General features: G+C 51.5%; 1 protein-coding gene across 1 annotated transcript in view; it reads left to right on the top strand.

Annotated features, from left to right (window-relative positions):
- Dscaml1 (DS cell adhesion molecule like 1) overlaps nt 1-15302 on the top strand; it is a 325176-nt gene that overhangs the window by 230932 nt on the left and 78942 nt on the right. Inside the window, exons 4-7 of the mRNA XM_028783764.1 lie at nt 3526-3672; nt 10374-10652; nt 12375-12650; nt 14866-15162. Of these exons, the coding sequence (XP_028639597.1) occupies nt 3526-3672; nt 10374-10652; nt 12375-12650; nt 14866-15162 (999 nt within the window). The remainder of the gene's footprint in view (nt 1-3525; nt 3673-10373; nt 10653-12374; nt 12651-14865; nt 15163-15302) is intronic.

Here is a 15302-nt window from a genome sequence, read left to right as displayed (position 1 = left end):
AGAGAGAGAGAGAGAGAGAGAGAGAGAGAGAGAGAGAGAGAGAGAGAGAACTCGCTACTGCAATTAAATATGCACGGGGGGGGGGGGGGGGGGGGGGGGAAAAGGGGGAAAAAAAAATTGGGAAAAACCCGAGGCACCACCGGCGGGTGGCGAGGGAACCTCAGAACCCACCAAGCGCCAGCAGCAGCACCCACCCACCCTCCACTCTGGGTGCAGAATCCCAGTAGCATGGGGTTATGTGGGCCCTGGGGTGCTAGAGGCCATAGTCTTTAGCCATAGGATCCAGGCTGACCAGGGCTGGGGTCTGTGCTGCCTGCTAACACTGCTTTGATGTCTTTTCTGGCTTCCCCCTACCTCTCCTTCCCATGTTCTGATCCACAGTGACTCCCTAGGTAGCTCTGCACTCCAGTCCCAATTACATAATGTCCAGAGGGCTTTGGAACTTGACTTTAGGATGTCACATCACAAGACACAGGGTTGGGGGCGGAGTCTGTTTTTCTCCTCAACAACTGACAGCCACTCAGCCCCCTCCCTTCCCTTTTTGACTTTCCCCATGATGCTTCTCTCCCTGGGCACTTAGAGGAAGAAGGCTGTAGGCGTCCATGGGATCAGCCAGGAGAACTCCCAACAAGAGGCAGCTAGACCCTGGGACGAGCTAAGAGTGAGCCCACAGAGCCACCTGTCAGAAGGGACATAGGGGAAGGTAACTAGCAGCGGTTCACAAGGACAAGTCCGGGCTTTAGCTGACTGACCGAGCGGTCTCCTGAGTCACACTGTCTAACCAGAAAAGTTAGCAGTGTCTCCCATGAAGGGGACTGTTGCTCTTTTCTACCTGGATTGCTGGAACATGACATTAAGGCTTCACACTCAGCAAAGAGAGACTGGCTGGTGCTTGCCCAGGGCACTGTGGAGAAATAGAGGAGACAGGGGAAGAGAGGGGAAGGGAGGGTAAGGGAGGGGAGGGTAAGGGAGGGGCAGGAAGGCAGAGGAAAGAAGGGAGAAGTGATTAGGAGAATTGTAGTTAGACCAAAATTCATTCAGAAGAGCCCAGATTGATGACGTTATTTAAAGCCGTTTTTGAAGAAGTCACTATAAAGGAAGGGCTGGTGGAATGGTTCCGTGAGTGAGTGTGCTCGCTTCACAGCTCAGCTCAGCTCCCAGAATACACATGGTGGGGGAGAAAACTGACTCCCACAAACTGTCCTCTGATACACACACACACACACACACACACCACACACACACACACCACACATATCACACACAGACACACACCACATACCATACACACATACACACACCACACACTCACACACCACACACCATATATATACACACCACACACACATACATCACACACACCACACCACACACGCACACACCACATACACACACACACATACACCACACACACACACACACACACACACACCAATAAATATTTATTCTAAAGAAGCCCAGAGAGCCTTTTCAACGATATTGTCAAGAACATTAAACTTGTCCTCCCTGCGTTTTGCCACCTCTGTGGAGGAAAATGTCTTCTGATTTAATCCTCACCCCTAGATGCTCAGAACTGTAAATGTATGGAGTGGGAAGATGCTCACCCGGGAACGTGCTTGCCCGAGTTCAATCCTCAGAACACATAGAACAGGAGCCCTGGGGTGGTGGTTCTCACTTGCAATCCCAGCCCCAGGCAGGTGCGTGGGGCTCACTGGCCAAGCAGCGTCACCTATGTGCAGAGTTCCAGGTCATCAAGATACGTTCTCAAAAAGAGAAAACTAAAAACAAACAGCAGTAACAAGACATGAACCGCTGCTGAGGAACAGTACCCAACAATGTCCTCTGGCCACACACACACATGTGCACACACACCACATATACATCATGCACGCGCACATACATCATGCATGCGAACATACACACACACAGGAGAGTGCAGGCACACGTGCGCACACACACCACACACACACCACACATACATCACACACTCACACACACACACACACACGCACGCACACACACACACACGAGAACCATAAATCTGTGCTTGGGGCATACATGAAGCATACCAGAACATTCCTTATAGAGTAAGCCACAGCTAAAGCTTGTACTGTTTGGGATGGGGGAGGGGCTGTGACTCTGCCTAGGTAAAGGGAAGCAGACCTCTATAAGGGCCAGTTTGTAGGACGTGGGGCTCCACAAAAAGTTCTCCTCCTACAGCGTGCCCTGCTGATGGGCTCTCAGCCTCCCTGGATAAGCACGATTACCTAAGTGTGACAGCAAAACCAGAGGTAGTCCCCATCTGATCTCTGTTCTCAGTGAGCAGAGTCCTACACTGCCACCAGACACTCCCCAACCCAAGGCCACATCTTCCCTTACGTCAGCTGTCATCAGCTCAGAGTCAAACAAGGTTCACTGGGAACCCACACAGAGAAAGCCATTCTCCTGTAGTCAGACGCAACTTTGTGAGGGTCCCACTGCCTGTCCACTGTGCTTCCCTGCCAAATCCCAGCCCATGAGGCAGGAACAGCTGGGACAGTGGCACCAAAGTAAACCCAGTGCTGTCTCATGGCTGTTGAGGGTTACATGGCTGTAATGAGACTGTGTCTGCCTCTCTACAGCCCCACTACTGAAAGGATTTAAGCTTTTGTTTGAGTTACAAAGACTGGGAATCAGAGCCCCAAGTTCTGGTCCAGTGACTGCGCGGTCCCGGCCAGTAACTTCAGTCTATGTTTGCTTCCTCCTCTAAAACAGAGCCTACCATTGCAAGAGTCACTGAGCAATGGCTGAGGAAGTTCTGCAGACTCTTGGGGATGGGTGGGAAATCGGAGGGCTTCTCCACACTGCAAGAGCACTTTCTGTATGCAGACATTTGATGTATTCAGCCAATGCAGGAGTGTCTGCACTGGGACATCTAAGGCTCAGGGGGCTAAGCAAAGCCCAAATGGCACAGTTAACAAGTGGAAAAACTGAGTGGTGACACCCAATGGATTTCACTCAGTCTGACTCTAACACCAGATTCTTTGTCAGGTGGCTAGCATATACCTACACTTCCAGTGATTCAGGCCAGAGTTAGGAAGATCCTGTGTTCGAGATCAGCCTGGGCTACATAGTGACTACTCTAAAAAGTTATCATCGTGTCTACTTTTCATAGTGTTGGTGTGTGGCTAAAAGCTTTGTCTAGGAGCTAGAGAGATGGTTCAGTGGCTAAGAGCCCTGACTGCTCTCCCAGAGGTCCTGAGTTCAAATCCTAGCAACCACATGGTGGCTCACAACCATATGTAATGGTATCTGATGCCCTCTTCTGGTGTGTCTGAAGACAGCAGCAGTGTACTCATATAAATAAAAACAACACATAAAGTAAATAAATCTTAAAAAGAAAAGCCTTGTCTATTGGCGATGGCCCACCCGTGAGGCCACACCACCTCATCCCTGGTTTTCCAAGCTAGCTAGCTCCAAGCAGGCCACCTGTCAGTTAGAGCTGCCCCAGCAGAGCTAACCGGCTCTATCTGGTTGTGTCTCCAGAAAACAGGTTTTTCATCACATCACACGGTGGGCTGTACATCTCAGACGTGCAGAAGGAAGACGCTCTCTCTACCTACCGCTGCATCACTCAGCACAAATACAGCGGGGAGACTCGTCAGAGCAACGGGGCTCGACTCTCTGTGACAGGTAGGCGCTTGCCTAAGGTGCTGACCCTCCATGGGTATGGGACACCCTGAGCACTGATACCACTGGGCAAGACTTCAGCTTGAGTGAAGGAGCCTTGATGTAAGAGCTTTTCTAGAGGTTTCTTCTTTCCTTCGGCCACTGTCAGACCACACCTGGCTCTCCTGATGGACTGAAAGGTTCCCACGTCTCCGCAGAGGTTCTGGTTCTCAGGCAAATGTCAGTGTCCTCTCCATTCCCGTAGTCACTGCCCCCACTTCCTCTTCTTGCCATCTTTGTCAGGAAACTCATTGTTGAACTCTGTAGTGACTGTGAGCCCAGGTTTCAGGAGGATTTTTCACTTCCTTGTGTCTCTAAGTGTTCCCAAAGATTTGGGGGGCGGGGTTGTTTGCTTGTTTATTATTTGGGGAGAACTTTATTTGTGTTGTTGGTGGTGATGGTGTGTGTGTATTTGTGTGCATGAGTGTCTGTGTATTTGAGTATGTGTGGGTGAGTGTGTGAATATGTGTATGAGTGTGTGCATGTGAGTATGTGTGTGAGTATATGTGTGACGTGGCTCCTAACATATATGTGAGTGTCTGTGTGTGTGAATGTGTGTGTATGAGTGTGTATATGTGTGTGAGTGAGCGTGTGTATGTGTGTGAGTGTATGACTGTGTGTGTGTGTATGCATGTGTGTGTATGAATATGTGTGAGTGTGTATATGTGTGTGAGTATGTGAGTGTGTGACTGTGTATATGAGTGTGTATGAACATGTGTGTGTGAGTGTGTATGAATGTGTGTGAGTGTGTATGTGTGTGAGTATGTGAGTGTGTGACTGTATGAGTGTGTATGAATGTGTGTGTGTGAGTGTGTATGAATGTGTGTGTGAGTGTGTGTGTGAGTATGTGAGTGTGTGACTGTATGAGTGTGTATGAATGTGTGTGTGTGAGTGTGTATGAATGTGTGTGTGAGTGTGTATGTGTGTGAGTATGTGAGTGTGTGACTGTATGAGTGTGTATGGATGTATGTGTGTGTACACATTTTTGGAAGCTTCCTCACTGTACTGGAGAGCAGATAAACAATAATTGTTTCTAGAAGACTCCCATTCTGGGGTGTGGTTGTGTGTCTGAGAAAAATGGAGCCTGTATACTGCCCACTGTGTACCACACAGCTCTCCGTGTGCCACCTGGCCAGCGCTCACAACCCTGTGAGGTGTGTGTACTGTTCTGTATTTCCAAGGGGAACCAAGTGGCTGTATTTACAAGGGGAACCTGCCTGAGCTATCGAGACACTGGGAGGCAGAGGCGGAGTTCACACACCAGTACCCCCAGCTGCAGTCCCCTTCTACTGAAGTCAAGGGAGGGCCACATACCACCTCTAGCAAAAAGTGGGGACAGGCTTTTATAGATCCCTTTATAGGGCCTTCTCCACAAGCAGGTTCCAAATTTCTGACATCCCTCCACAGACAGAAGTTTTTACGGCACCTGTACAGTGTATACTGAGATTACCCCACACTGTCAGCACAGGCTCTGACATGTCCTTTGTTGGAGGATTTTCGTTTAGAGGGGGCACTGACCTGGAACGTGCAGTGATCCTCTTGCCTCAGCTTGCCAAGTTCTGAGACAGTAAGCATGCATCACCATACCACAGTTCTGACGCTTCTCTGCCGTGTGGGTTTTGTTGTTTGTGGGGTTTGCTTTGGTTTTGTCTTTTTGTCTTCCTGGACAGTGTCTCATGTAGTTCAGATTTCTGATCCTGCTGCCCCCACCTCCTGAGCACTGGGGTTTTAAGTGTGTCACCACTTCATATTTATGCTGTTTTGATGATCAAGCCAGGACCTCATGCACGCTAGGCAAGCACACTCCCAACTCTTCATCCTCAGCCCCCAATGTTTTCTATCGTATCCAATGCTGTTTTGATTTTCCTCAGTGCTGGCTGCAACCCACAGAATGGATATCACAGCCTCCTGTGGGACAGGGGGCTGGGGATTGACCTGCAGTTTGAGCATCCTTGAGGAGATGGGGCAGAATGGAAAGGGAGGATGAACGAATAGAAACTCACTTTGGGGGAGGGGCTAAAACCACGGGATCACGCCCCACTCCAGGCTCTGGGAAAGGACTCCGGCTACTCTGTCTATTTCTGCCATCTATGGCTTAGAGACATCAACCCTCATCAGACAAGGGACTCCCAGGACCCTTCATCTGCCCAGCACAGTTGAAAGAAAGATTAAGAAAACAGGAATCAGGAGGCAATAACCAGACTGCCCAGTCTGACCCTCATGTCTCTGATGTCTGCTCCTGTGTGTAGCACACAGTCTGCACCAAGTAAACATTTATGGCGTTAGAGAGGACCGACGGAAATCATGCTTCTGTGGTGAGACAACGGCACTTGGCCATAGCACAGACCGTGTGGTAGGACTTTTGAATCTGTAGCCAACTCGGAGTGTGTTTCATTGGAGTGGTTTGCTTCCAAATTACAGAGCCTTGTTTGCATGGTGTTTTGCATATCATTTGCATGCTCCTCGTACAGTGCAGGGGTGGGGGCACGGAGAGCTCCTATTGCAGGCCTGTTCCAGTCTCTCCTCCATTAAATCCTTCATTCTCTGCTCCGATGGCCAGACCTACAGCTTTGAGGGGTGGGGAGTGAGGATTAGGCAGGGGTCCCTCAAAAGAAAAGATTCTGGAAGCCGGAGGCTGTGCCAGCTTTTCTTTCTCATCCCACACCATCGTGGTGGGTAAAAGGCATGGTGGGGGAACCGTGAGAGAGATGCCATGCCTCTAAGGATTCAGAGATAAAACCCTACCTAAAGGGACAGAGGTCAGATACAAAGGTGTCTGGACAATCCTGGGAGTGAGGCCTAAGTCCAGAGTAGTCCAGGACAGGAGAGGAAATCTAGACCCAGACCAGAGAGACATACAAAGACAAAGGGAAGTGAGGGAACGGAAGGAAGATGCCGGAGGGAAGGGAACAGCAAGGAGAGGAGGGGAGGCCATGCAGTGACGCAGGCCCCTGATGTGATATGATGTGACAAAGCAGCTTGTCTGCAAGCTGCTTGTCTCTGCAAAAACCGCAAGTGATCTGAGAGGGAGTCAGGGAAAGACGTCAGGGGAGCTCTGACCGCCAGGCTCACCGCCCCTCCTTGCCCCTAAGCCCAGCCCAGCCCCAGGAAGCACCTGCTCCATGTCTCTAAGGCCTATGAGCTCCTGAAAGGGCTCCCCACGTGTGAAGGTGAGGGGGACGAGGAGAGGGCCACCCCTTGGGTTGGAGATGTTGTAAGGCTCTTTGTGAGCTGCGGTACCAAGCGTCCAGTGACGTCCAAGAGAACGGCAAATACAGTTAGCTGGGCAGTCATTAGGAGACCACCGGCTACAGCATGTGGAGTTCAGTGATACCTGATGCCCTGGAAGCCTCCAAAGTCAGCTTCGGCAGGGAGGTCTGTGTCTTTGCTCTGTTTTTCCTACACCATCCTCCTATCCCTGTCACATTCCCAAGGCAGGGCATGAGACTAGGCAACTTTTATTTTTTCTGTTTTCTAAGTCCAACAGGGAAGTTGCAGAAAGAAACTAAGTCTCCCTTGAATCCTCCCAGATAACACCCCCTCCACAGGACTTGGGGCTTTCTAGAGAGTTCCTCAAGCACTCTTAAGAGCATCAGCATCTCAGAGACTTAGTATGGGCTTCACCTTGAGACAGAGACCAAGGGACCAGATGGGATGTGGAACCAGTTTCCTATCTTTTACATGCAGGACAGTCACGGAGCAGACTCTGTGTGCCCTGGTTCCAGCCTTAGCTCAGACATCACAGGACATCCCAGCAGCCTCACCTAGGGCCCCACAACCTCAGGCAGGGCTGTCTTTTCCCAGCTCGGTGCCTATCCTGGCAGCACCCAGTCCCCTAGGATGTCACGTGTACACGCCATAGCCCTTTACGTCTCTGCTTCCTGGTAATGAAAGAGGTTTCTTTTCCCTACCACCCCCCCGGAATTTAATTTCACGCCTAGGCCTCGGTGATTAATTCTCTCCCCTCTCCCCTCCAGCCACCCTGGCGGCCCCTCCGCTTGTAAATTCTGCCCTGTGCCATGGAATTTGTGTATTTCCCATCAATTAAGTGTCACATTGAGTAATTCTTCTCTGGCACTGGCTCTGTTGATCCCAACCAATCAACCATTCCCACTGGGGTGGAGGAGGGGAGAGGACAGCAAATCTGGAAGGGGGGGAGGATGGGCATCAGTTGGCAATCATCGGTGCATCTGCCCCTCCTGTGTCTGTGAGGCACTAGAGCACACACCCTGCCTGCCATGCATTGCCTAGAAAAGCAGCGTAAGATATGGAGGTACCAGAACCACCTCCACCGTGCAGGGGAGACACTCAGCACAGAAGGTCATGAGACTCACCCAAGGTCTTGAGGCAGACTAGAGACCGGGTAGAGCTGTTACTTAGGCCTCCTGGGTCCCAGACACAAGTAGAGACAGAAAAGCGCCTCTGGAAAGTCCCTCTCTGGGAGAGACTCCTGGCTGATGCCTCTCCAATGGACAAGAGCAAAGAGGTGGCAGCCCTCATTGATGAAAGCGGAGTGGGGTGGGTCAGCAGCTCCCCTGTCCACTCCCAAACAATATCCAGCGTGTTAGATTATTCCATCTGGGGCCCCAGCTGCTGAACAAAAACACGGGCAAGCTGCTTTCAGAGTTCTGGTCTGCCGTGTGATACTGGGCTGGTCCTTACACTTCTCTCATCTCAGTAACCTGTGTTCTCTAAAGACACAGGCAGCTGTTGTCTGTAAAGTTGTCAGTGTGGAGTTTATCCAGCAAACTAAACTCAGCTTGCTGGCTCGCCCTCATTTCTGACGGCCTGCTTATCGCACCCCCCCTCCTACCCCAGAAACAGAAGGTTCAACAGCCAGGAACCCCACTCCACACTGGGCACAAGAGGGACAGCACAGGTCAACATAGCCTCAAAAAGCCTGGCTGTCCTCTGGGAAGATGGATGCCTGGCCTGCGGCAGCTGCTATTTAAAAAAGACAGGTAGCCACAGTTGTGGCCTCGAGGGGCAAGACAGCGGGCTGAGGCCAGGGGCTGAAGGAGACCCCGTTTCCGTCTATGTTCTTAGGCTTTCTGAAGCTTTGCACCTGCATATATTACCTGTTCAGAAAAAAAAAAATAACTTTGTGTGTTTTCTTTTTTAAAAAGAAAAGGAATTGTTTGAAAGGGAAAGGCAAGAAGGAAACTCCATGGGAGTCCAGAAAGAATGGCAGCAGAGAGGGGGAGGGGTGCACACGAGAGAGGCGCGGAGGCTGGCTTGTGAACAATGAACAAGACTTGGTTGTACAGAACAGACTGGGTATCTGGATGGCCCAGCTTGCCTTTGTGGGGACCGGAGAGGCAAGGATAGAACAAGCTACAGCAAGCTACAGTCAAGAAGAGGTCCTAGACAACATGGGAGTCGGCGACATAAAAGGGGGCCGGGGGTTGAGGCCAGATCTGGTAACACAAGCCTGTGAATCCCAGGGGGTAAGGCAGGAGGCTCGCCCAGCACTGGGGGTAAGCTTGGACTACTAAGCCAAGAGAAAAGAAGGGAAAAGCAAAAGAAGGATGTGTTGGGGAAAATCAAGGGATATGACTCGGTTAGTAAAGTGTCTGCTGATCATACGGGATGCCCTGGGTTTGATCTCAAAATAAAGTGGCCATGGTGGTTGGCACATACCTGTAATCCCAGGACTCATGTGGTAAAGACAAGATAATCAGAAATTCAAGATTATGGCACAGTGAGATAGCCCAGAGGGTAAAGGTGCCACCAAGACTGGCAACCCGAGTTAGATCCCTAGGACCCACACAGTGGATGGAGAGAATCAATTCCTATAAGTTGATCTCTGACTTCAACACATGAGCCATGGCACATGCATACACCCATGTGTTCAAAAGTGCACACACACACACACACACGCACACACTACAATATTTTTAAGTTCAAGGTCACCCTTGACATATAACATTGACTAGAGACCCTGTCTAAAAAGAAAAAAGGGAGGTGTGGTGTGCGGAGCAGAAGCACTGGTAGACCCTTGACAGCAGAGTTAGGAATCAAGGGACAAAAGGCCAGGAGGACCTACCCGTGAAGAGTTGGGCTGAGAAAACAAACGTGCAAGTGACACGAACATCTCACTTAATGGAGTCTGGGTCTTTCACCACTTAAGTTCACATCTCCCGGGTGCTGGATTCTCTTTGGTTTATTCCCATACTGTTCAGAACTCTGGGATACGCACCGGTCACTTTGAGCCTGCGCAGAAGGCTGGAAAAGGGACTAAAGAGGGGGCTTAGCCATTGAAGGCTACTAGACTCATAACTAAAACTTCAAGGAAGGCAGGGCACCCCAACTGTTCACCCATTTGAGGGGTATCTCTAGTTGACTTTGAGGTCCAGACAGATACTCACCACTCTCATGTCCTGAGACCAGGGTGAAGAGACCATCCATCTCCTCCCTTGTCATTCTTTCTGTCCCTTTGACTTTGAGCTCCGTCACATCCTCAGCCAGCCTTGGAGCCTGGTTCGCAAGCATGGTTCTCAGGGCTCAGCCTGGTCTAGGCACACACATGGAGGATACATGCTCTCCTCTGGAAATGCTACCACCCTGGAACCTGCTCACTGTAAGCATGGGGGAAGGGGCTTCTGTGTGGAGGCCTGCTTCCTCTGCCCAGAGTGGCCTCAGCTACTGACCCTCTCTTTTTCCAGATCCTGCAGAGTCCATCCCCACCATCCTGGATGGCTTCCACTCCCAGGAAGTGTGGACGGGCCACGCTGTAGAGCTGCCCTGTGCTGCCTCCGGATACCCCATCCCTGCCATCCGCTGGCTCAAAGATGGCAGACCCCTCCCTACTGACAGCCGCTGGGCTAAGCGCATTACAGGGCTGACCATCAGTGACCTGCGCACTGAGGACAGCGGCACCTACATCTGTGAGGTCACCAACACCTTCGGATCAGCAGAGGCCAATGGCATCCTCACAGTCATCGGTGAGTTGGGAGCCTCTCTCTGCAGCCCTAGGAGCCTCTGGGCTCGCTCATCCTCTGTGTGACATAATACCAGGACCATACAGGCCCTGCTTCTGCCTCTTGCTGCCCCAAGAGGAGCTCCTAATGGCTGAGAGAGAAGGTTACGGCTTGGAGAGGCCACTGGTTTGAAACCAGCCCTGCCTTTCAGTCCTGGTGTCATCAGTAGTGTCTGCGACCTCCTGCCCGGTGGTCTTCTTCTCTCCAGGGGTCAAGCAAGCTATGAGAGTCTTGTGGGGAGCTGTGAAAGGGGGGAGTTCCTGGGATTGTTGGGGGTAGGCTGTGCCAGGCTGAGGGAGTCAATATTGATGGTATCATAGGTCTGTGTCTCCATTTTAGGTGGCAGACCAAGTATTTAAGGATTAACAATTGACAAGGGCCCTAATCCATCAGACCAGACACTGAGCAGAGGCAGCTAAGTCAGCTGCATCAGGAGCTGCTGTGGATGTAGAGTCTGGTCCTTCCCTGTTCTTCCCAGAGTTCTCCAGGGGTCCCAGGAACTATGGAAAGCAGGAAGGCCCTGTAGACCTCTCCTGTCACAAGCCCCACAGGGCAGGTAGAGGCAGTGAGGGCAGAGGACCTGACACCACGGAAGTGCCCCAGGTGATCTCTGCACTACCCATCTTGTTGACGATTCGTCTGTATCTGTATGAGGCAGAGGCTCCTTTGAGCTCTAATACTCAGAATTTTCTGATGACCAGGCACACAAAGCAGGATGCTGGGAACCCTGTAGACCCCTCTAGGTGGTGGGCAGCGTCGTCAGCCTGAGTCCCTGAACATTGTACTCAATAGCATGACAGTTGCCTGAGGTCACTCCATTTTGAGGGCAGGATCCATCTAGGGTGATTCTCCTCCATCCTTAGAAGAGTTCACTGTGCTGTAAAGGTTGACTGAGTAACACTCTACCTCCCACTACCTTCTCATGAGACCCTTAGGTGGGCCACAGACACAGCAGAGCTTCTGCTGGCCTTCCACCTCTGACTCCCTAGCCAGTCCCGGACTCAACATCCGCCCCACAGCCCAGAAAGCCATGACATGGCATTTACCTGGAATATGGGGTGGAGACTGTCCCCAAGATGCAATCACGGAGAGGCTAGAATGGAAAGGCCTCCCAGAGCTGCTCCAGGACAGCGTGAAGGCAGATGTCCAGAAAAGAGATGAAAGCCTGCTCCGGGGGGACTAGAGGGTCATTGCCTTGAATACCATGTTGAGTTTGGGGGATCCATGGAAGTTCTGGCAAAGAGGATGGTTGGTGGAGCCCCAGATGCATATAAAGGGCACCAGACTAACAGAAAGCAGGGGGCTGGCGGCCTGCGAGGGCCCAAGAAGCCGTTGATAGGGGGAAAGTGTGTCTTCTGGTTTCTGGGTGTCATGCAGATCAATGTCCCGTGCTGCTGGGGGAGTTGAGGGGGACTTGAAGTTCTGCTTAAGCAGAGGGACCCACCTAAGGGAGGTAGAGGCTACCAGAATAAGAGAACCCACAGAAAATCCTGGTCTGTACTTGCAGGTACCTCATAAGTAAACTGAGGCCCAGAGCAGGGGATTTTCTAGTCCTAAATTGCACTCGGGTGTGTTTGCGGAGCTGGACTGTGGCCTCTGTCCCTCTAGCTCCATTTCATCATGGTTAAGGTCTTTCTATCCTTTTCCTCCCTCTCACCTCCCTTTGTGCTTTCCTGGTCCCCTCAGACCCTCTTCATGTGACCCTGACACCAAAGAAGCTGAAGACAGGCATTGGGAGCACGGTCATCCTATCCTGTGCCCTTACGGGCTCCCCCGAGTTCACCATCCGCTGGTACCGCAACACAGAACTGGTGCTGCCGGGTGAGGCCATCTCCATCCGCGGGCTCAGCAACGAGACACTGCTCATCTCCTCGGCACAGAAGAGCCACTCGGGAGCCTACCAGTGCTTCGCCACGCGCAAGGCCCAGACAGCCCAGGACTTCGCCATCATTGTGCTGGAAGGTGAGAGGGTGCAAGTGGCAGGGAAGAGTGGGGCTGGAGTCCCCCAAGAGGTGCTGTGCATGCTTGGGGTGTCTGTGCAGTGCTCAGTGCACACAAAGCAGGCCCCATGCCCTCTTGTCAGCTTTGCAAGGGCCCTATGCAGACGTCCTTTTTAATGTCCCCCTATTTTGAAGAATCAAGGCTTTGGTGGCATGTCTAGTGGACAAAGTTTTTAACAACACTATTACATGTTACTGTTGCCCTCAACAGTTACTAGAACTTTCTCAATAGAGGGGTTTCCTCGGGGTCTAGAGGCTGTGGTGCCAGGAACCTCTGAAGTTTGGAATCCTTTCCAACCTGAGGCCTCTTCTCAACGGGCTATCTCTAACCTGGAGTCTCCATCCCTACCCTATTCTCTGTCCTCTTAAAGCTACCACCACCCAGCTCCCTCACACAGCACTTCTGGGTGTGCTTTCGTCACGCTGTGTCCTGTGCACGGTGCTTAGCCAAAATATGAGACCCAAATGAAGCTCAGGCTCCACTTAGCCCGCCACGAACCCCAGCACCAGGCGGAGACCACCGAGCAGATGCCTCTTGCTCGTTAGTAGAAAGGGGCTTTCAGGGCTGTCAGGAACTCGACCTTCCAACAAGCTTAGCTTCTGTGTGTCTCCAGCTGATCCTTTTTATGACAGAACCATACAGCAATAAGGGAACACCACTGCCTTTTTCACAAAGATGGCAACCCCAAGCCTGGAATAAGGGGGTCTCACTACAGGGCCTCTGAGGCCTGGTAGCTGGGCAGCCAGTGAGCCTGAACCCTGGTGCCACAGGTGCCACCTCTACCCACAGGGCTGTGCACAGCAAGCCCCGACCTCAACCAGTCCCTTACTGCTCTTCCCAACAAATATACCGTCCCAGTGCAGGCTCCTTTGAAGTGGATTCCTGTCATCTCAGGGGCTCCCACTTAGGAACACCCCACTAGATAGCCCGTCTTTTCACTTGGAGGGACCAACCCTTTGCCTCGGGTAAAATGCTGGCACCTTAGAGGGTGGCTCTGGAGAGCAGACACATGGAAAATGAGCCTGGGAGTGGGAAGCAGGAAAGCAGGGCCAGCCTAGAGAGGGAAGAAAGGAAGCAGAGGAGGATCCGAAGGTCCTATGACACTACATACTCTCAGGCTCAGGCAAGCATCAGGATCTCCCCAGTTCTAGACAAGTGTCTCTTCCATCCAGTGGTAGGGACAGGGCTGGGCAGGCTGGCTAGATCTCTGGTAAACATTGGCATTTTGCTGTGTAACATCCGAAGGGTATCAACAACACGATGACATCTGCCCTGTTATTTATTATTTATTTATCTATTTATTTATTTATTTCAAGCATCTATTTTTATTATCTGATCTTTCTTATTTGTTTATTTATTTATGTATTTATTTTTAGACAAGGTCTCTCTATGTAGACCAGGCTGACCTTGAACTGGTGACAATCCTCTCGGCTCAGCCTCCTGAGGGCTGAAATAACCGGCAAACACTACTACTCCAGACATATTTTTTAATTGATATATAATAAGCATATATATTTATAGGGTACAGTGTGCTTAATGTCTTTTTAATCCCTGACACCAATCCCGTGAGGAAGGAAGATCAGGTGACAACTCCACTCCCATATTCCGTAGTGGGAAGGTGGGACACGAAGTTAATGGTCTCACCCTAGATGACGTGGTTACCCAAGGCTGAAGGCTGGAGCCATACTCCCACCACCGTCACCGTCTCTGGGAAACTTGCATTTTAAACTACAAACTTAAGCTCTTCTGTGAATAGGGCTGACATGCTAACTCCCTGTCTCTGGCACGGTCGGGACCAACACCGGCACCTAGAGTTCACCCACACATGCCTTCTGAGTCTTACGGTCTTTATTAACAAACAGAGGAACCTCCTGAATTCAGGAATTAATTTATCTTCACCACGCCCAGAAGTAGTGAAAGTAATCTTCATCAACCACCAATAAAGCAACCCCCTCAAAAGACCTCCCTCAGCCCCCATCCCGCCCCACATTAGCCAGACACCTCACTCCACAATAGTAATTGCACCTTGTGGGTTTCCGCTACCCACACCACGTGACAGCCCTTTCTCTTTATCCTGGCTGCCACTTTGCCTCCTCCCCCTCACTGGGTGGGTGGCCTGGTGGGATAGTCTCTCTGTGACTCGGTGACCCTGAAGGGGGCTCCTCGCTCCCTGCAGACGGCACGCCCCGCATCGTCTCATCCTTCAGCGAGAAGGTGGTCAACCCTGGGGAGCAGTTCTCACTGATGTGTGCCGCCAAGGGCGCCCCGCCCCCCACGGTCACCTGGGCCCTGGACGACGAGCCCGTCGTGCGGGACGGAAGCCACCGCACCAACCAGTACACCATGTCCGACGGCACCACCATCAGCCACGTGAACGTCACGGGTCCCCAGATCCGGGATGGGGGCGTGTACCGGTGCACAGCGCGGAACTCGGTGGGCAGTGCTGAATATCAGGCGCGAATAAACGTAAGAGGTGCCTGTCCACATTTAAATATCAGAATAGGCTTTTGAGTTCCTTTGCCATCTTTGTGGTCACCATCATTCTTGTGTGCTTCTTAGTAATTGTCGTTTTGATTTTAGTGGAGGTCTGTCTCTCTCCTTTTTCTCCTCCCG

Source organism: Grammomys surdaster, unplaced genomic scaffold (assembly GCF_004785775.1).
Source record: "Grammomys surdaster isolate TR1022 unplaced genomic scaffold, NIH_TR_1.0 1164, whole genome shotgun sequence".
Taxonomy (NCBI): Eukaryota; Metazoa; Chordata; class Mammalia; order Rodentia; family Muridae; genus Grammomys; species Grammomys surdaster.
This window is presented reverse-complemented; position numbering and strand designations above follow the sequence as displayed.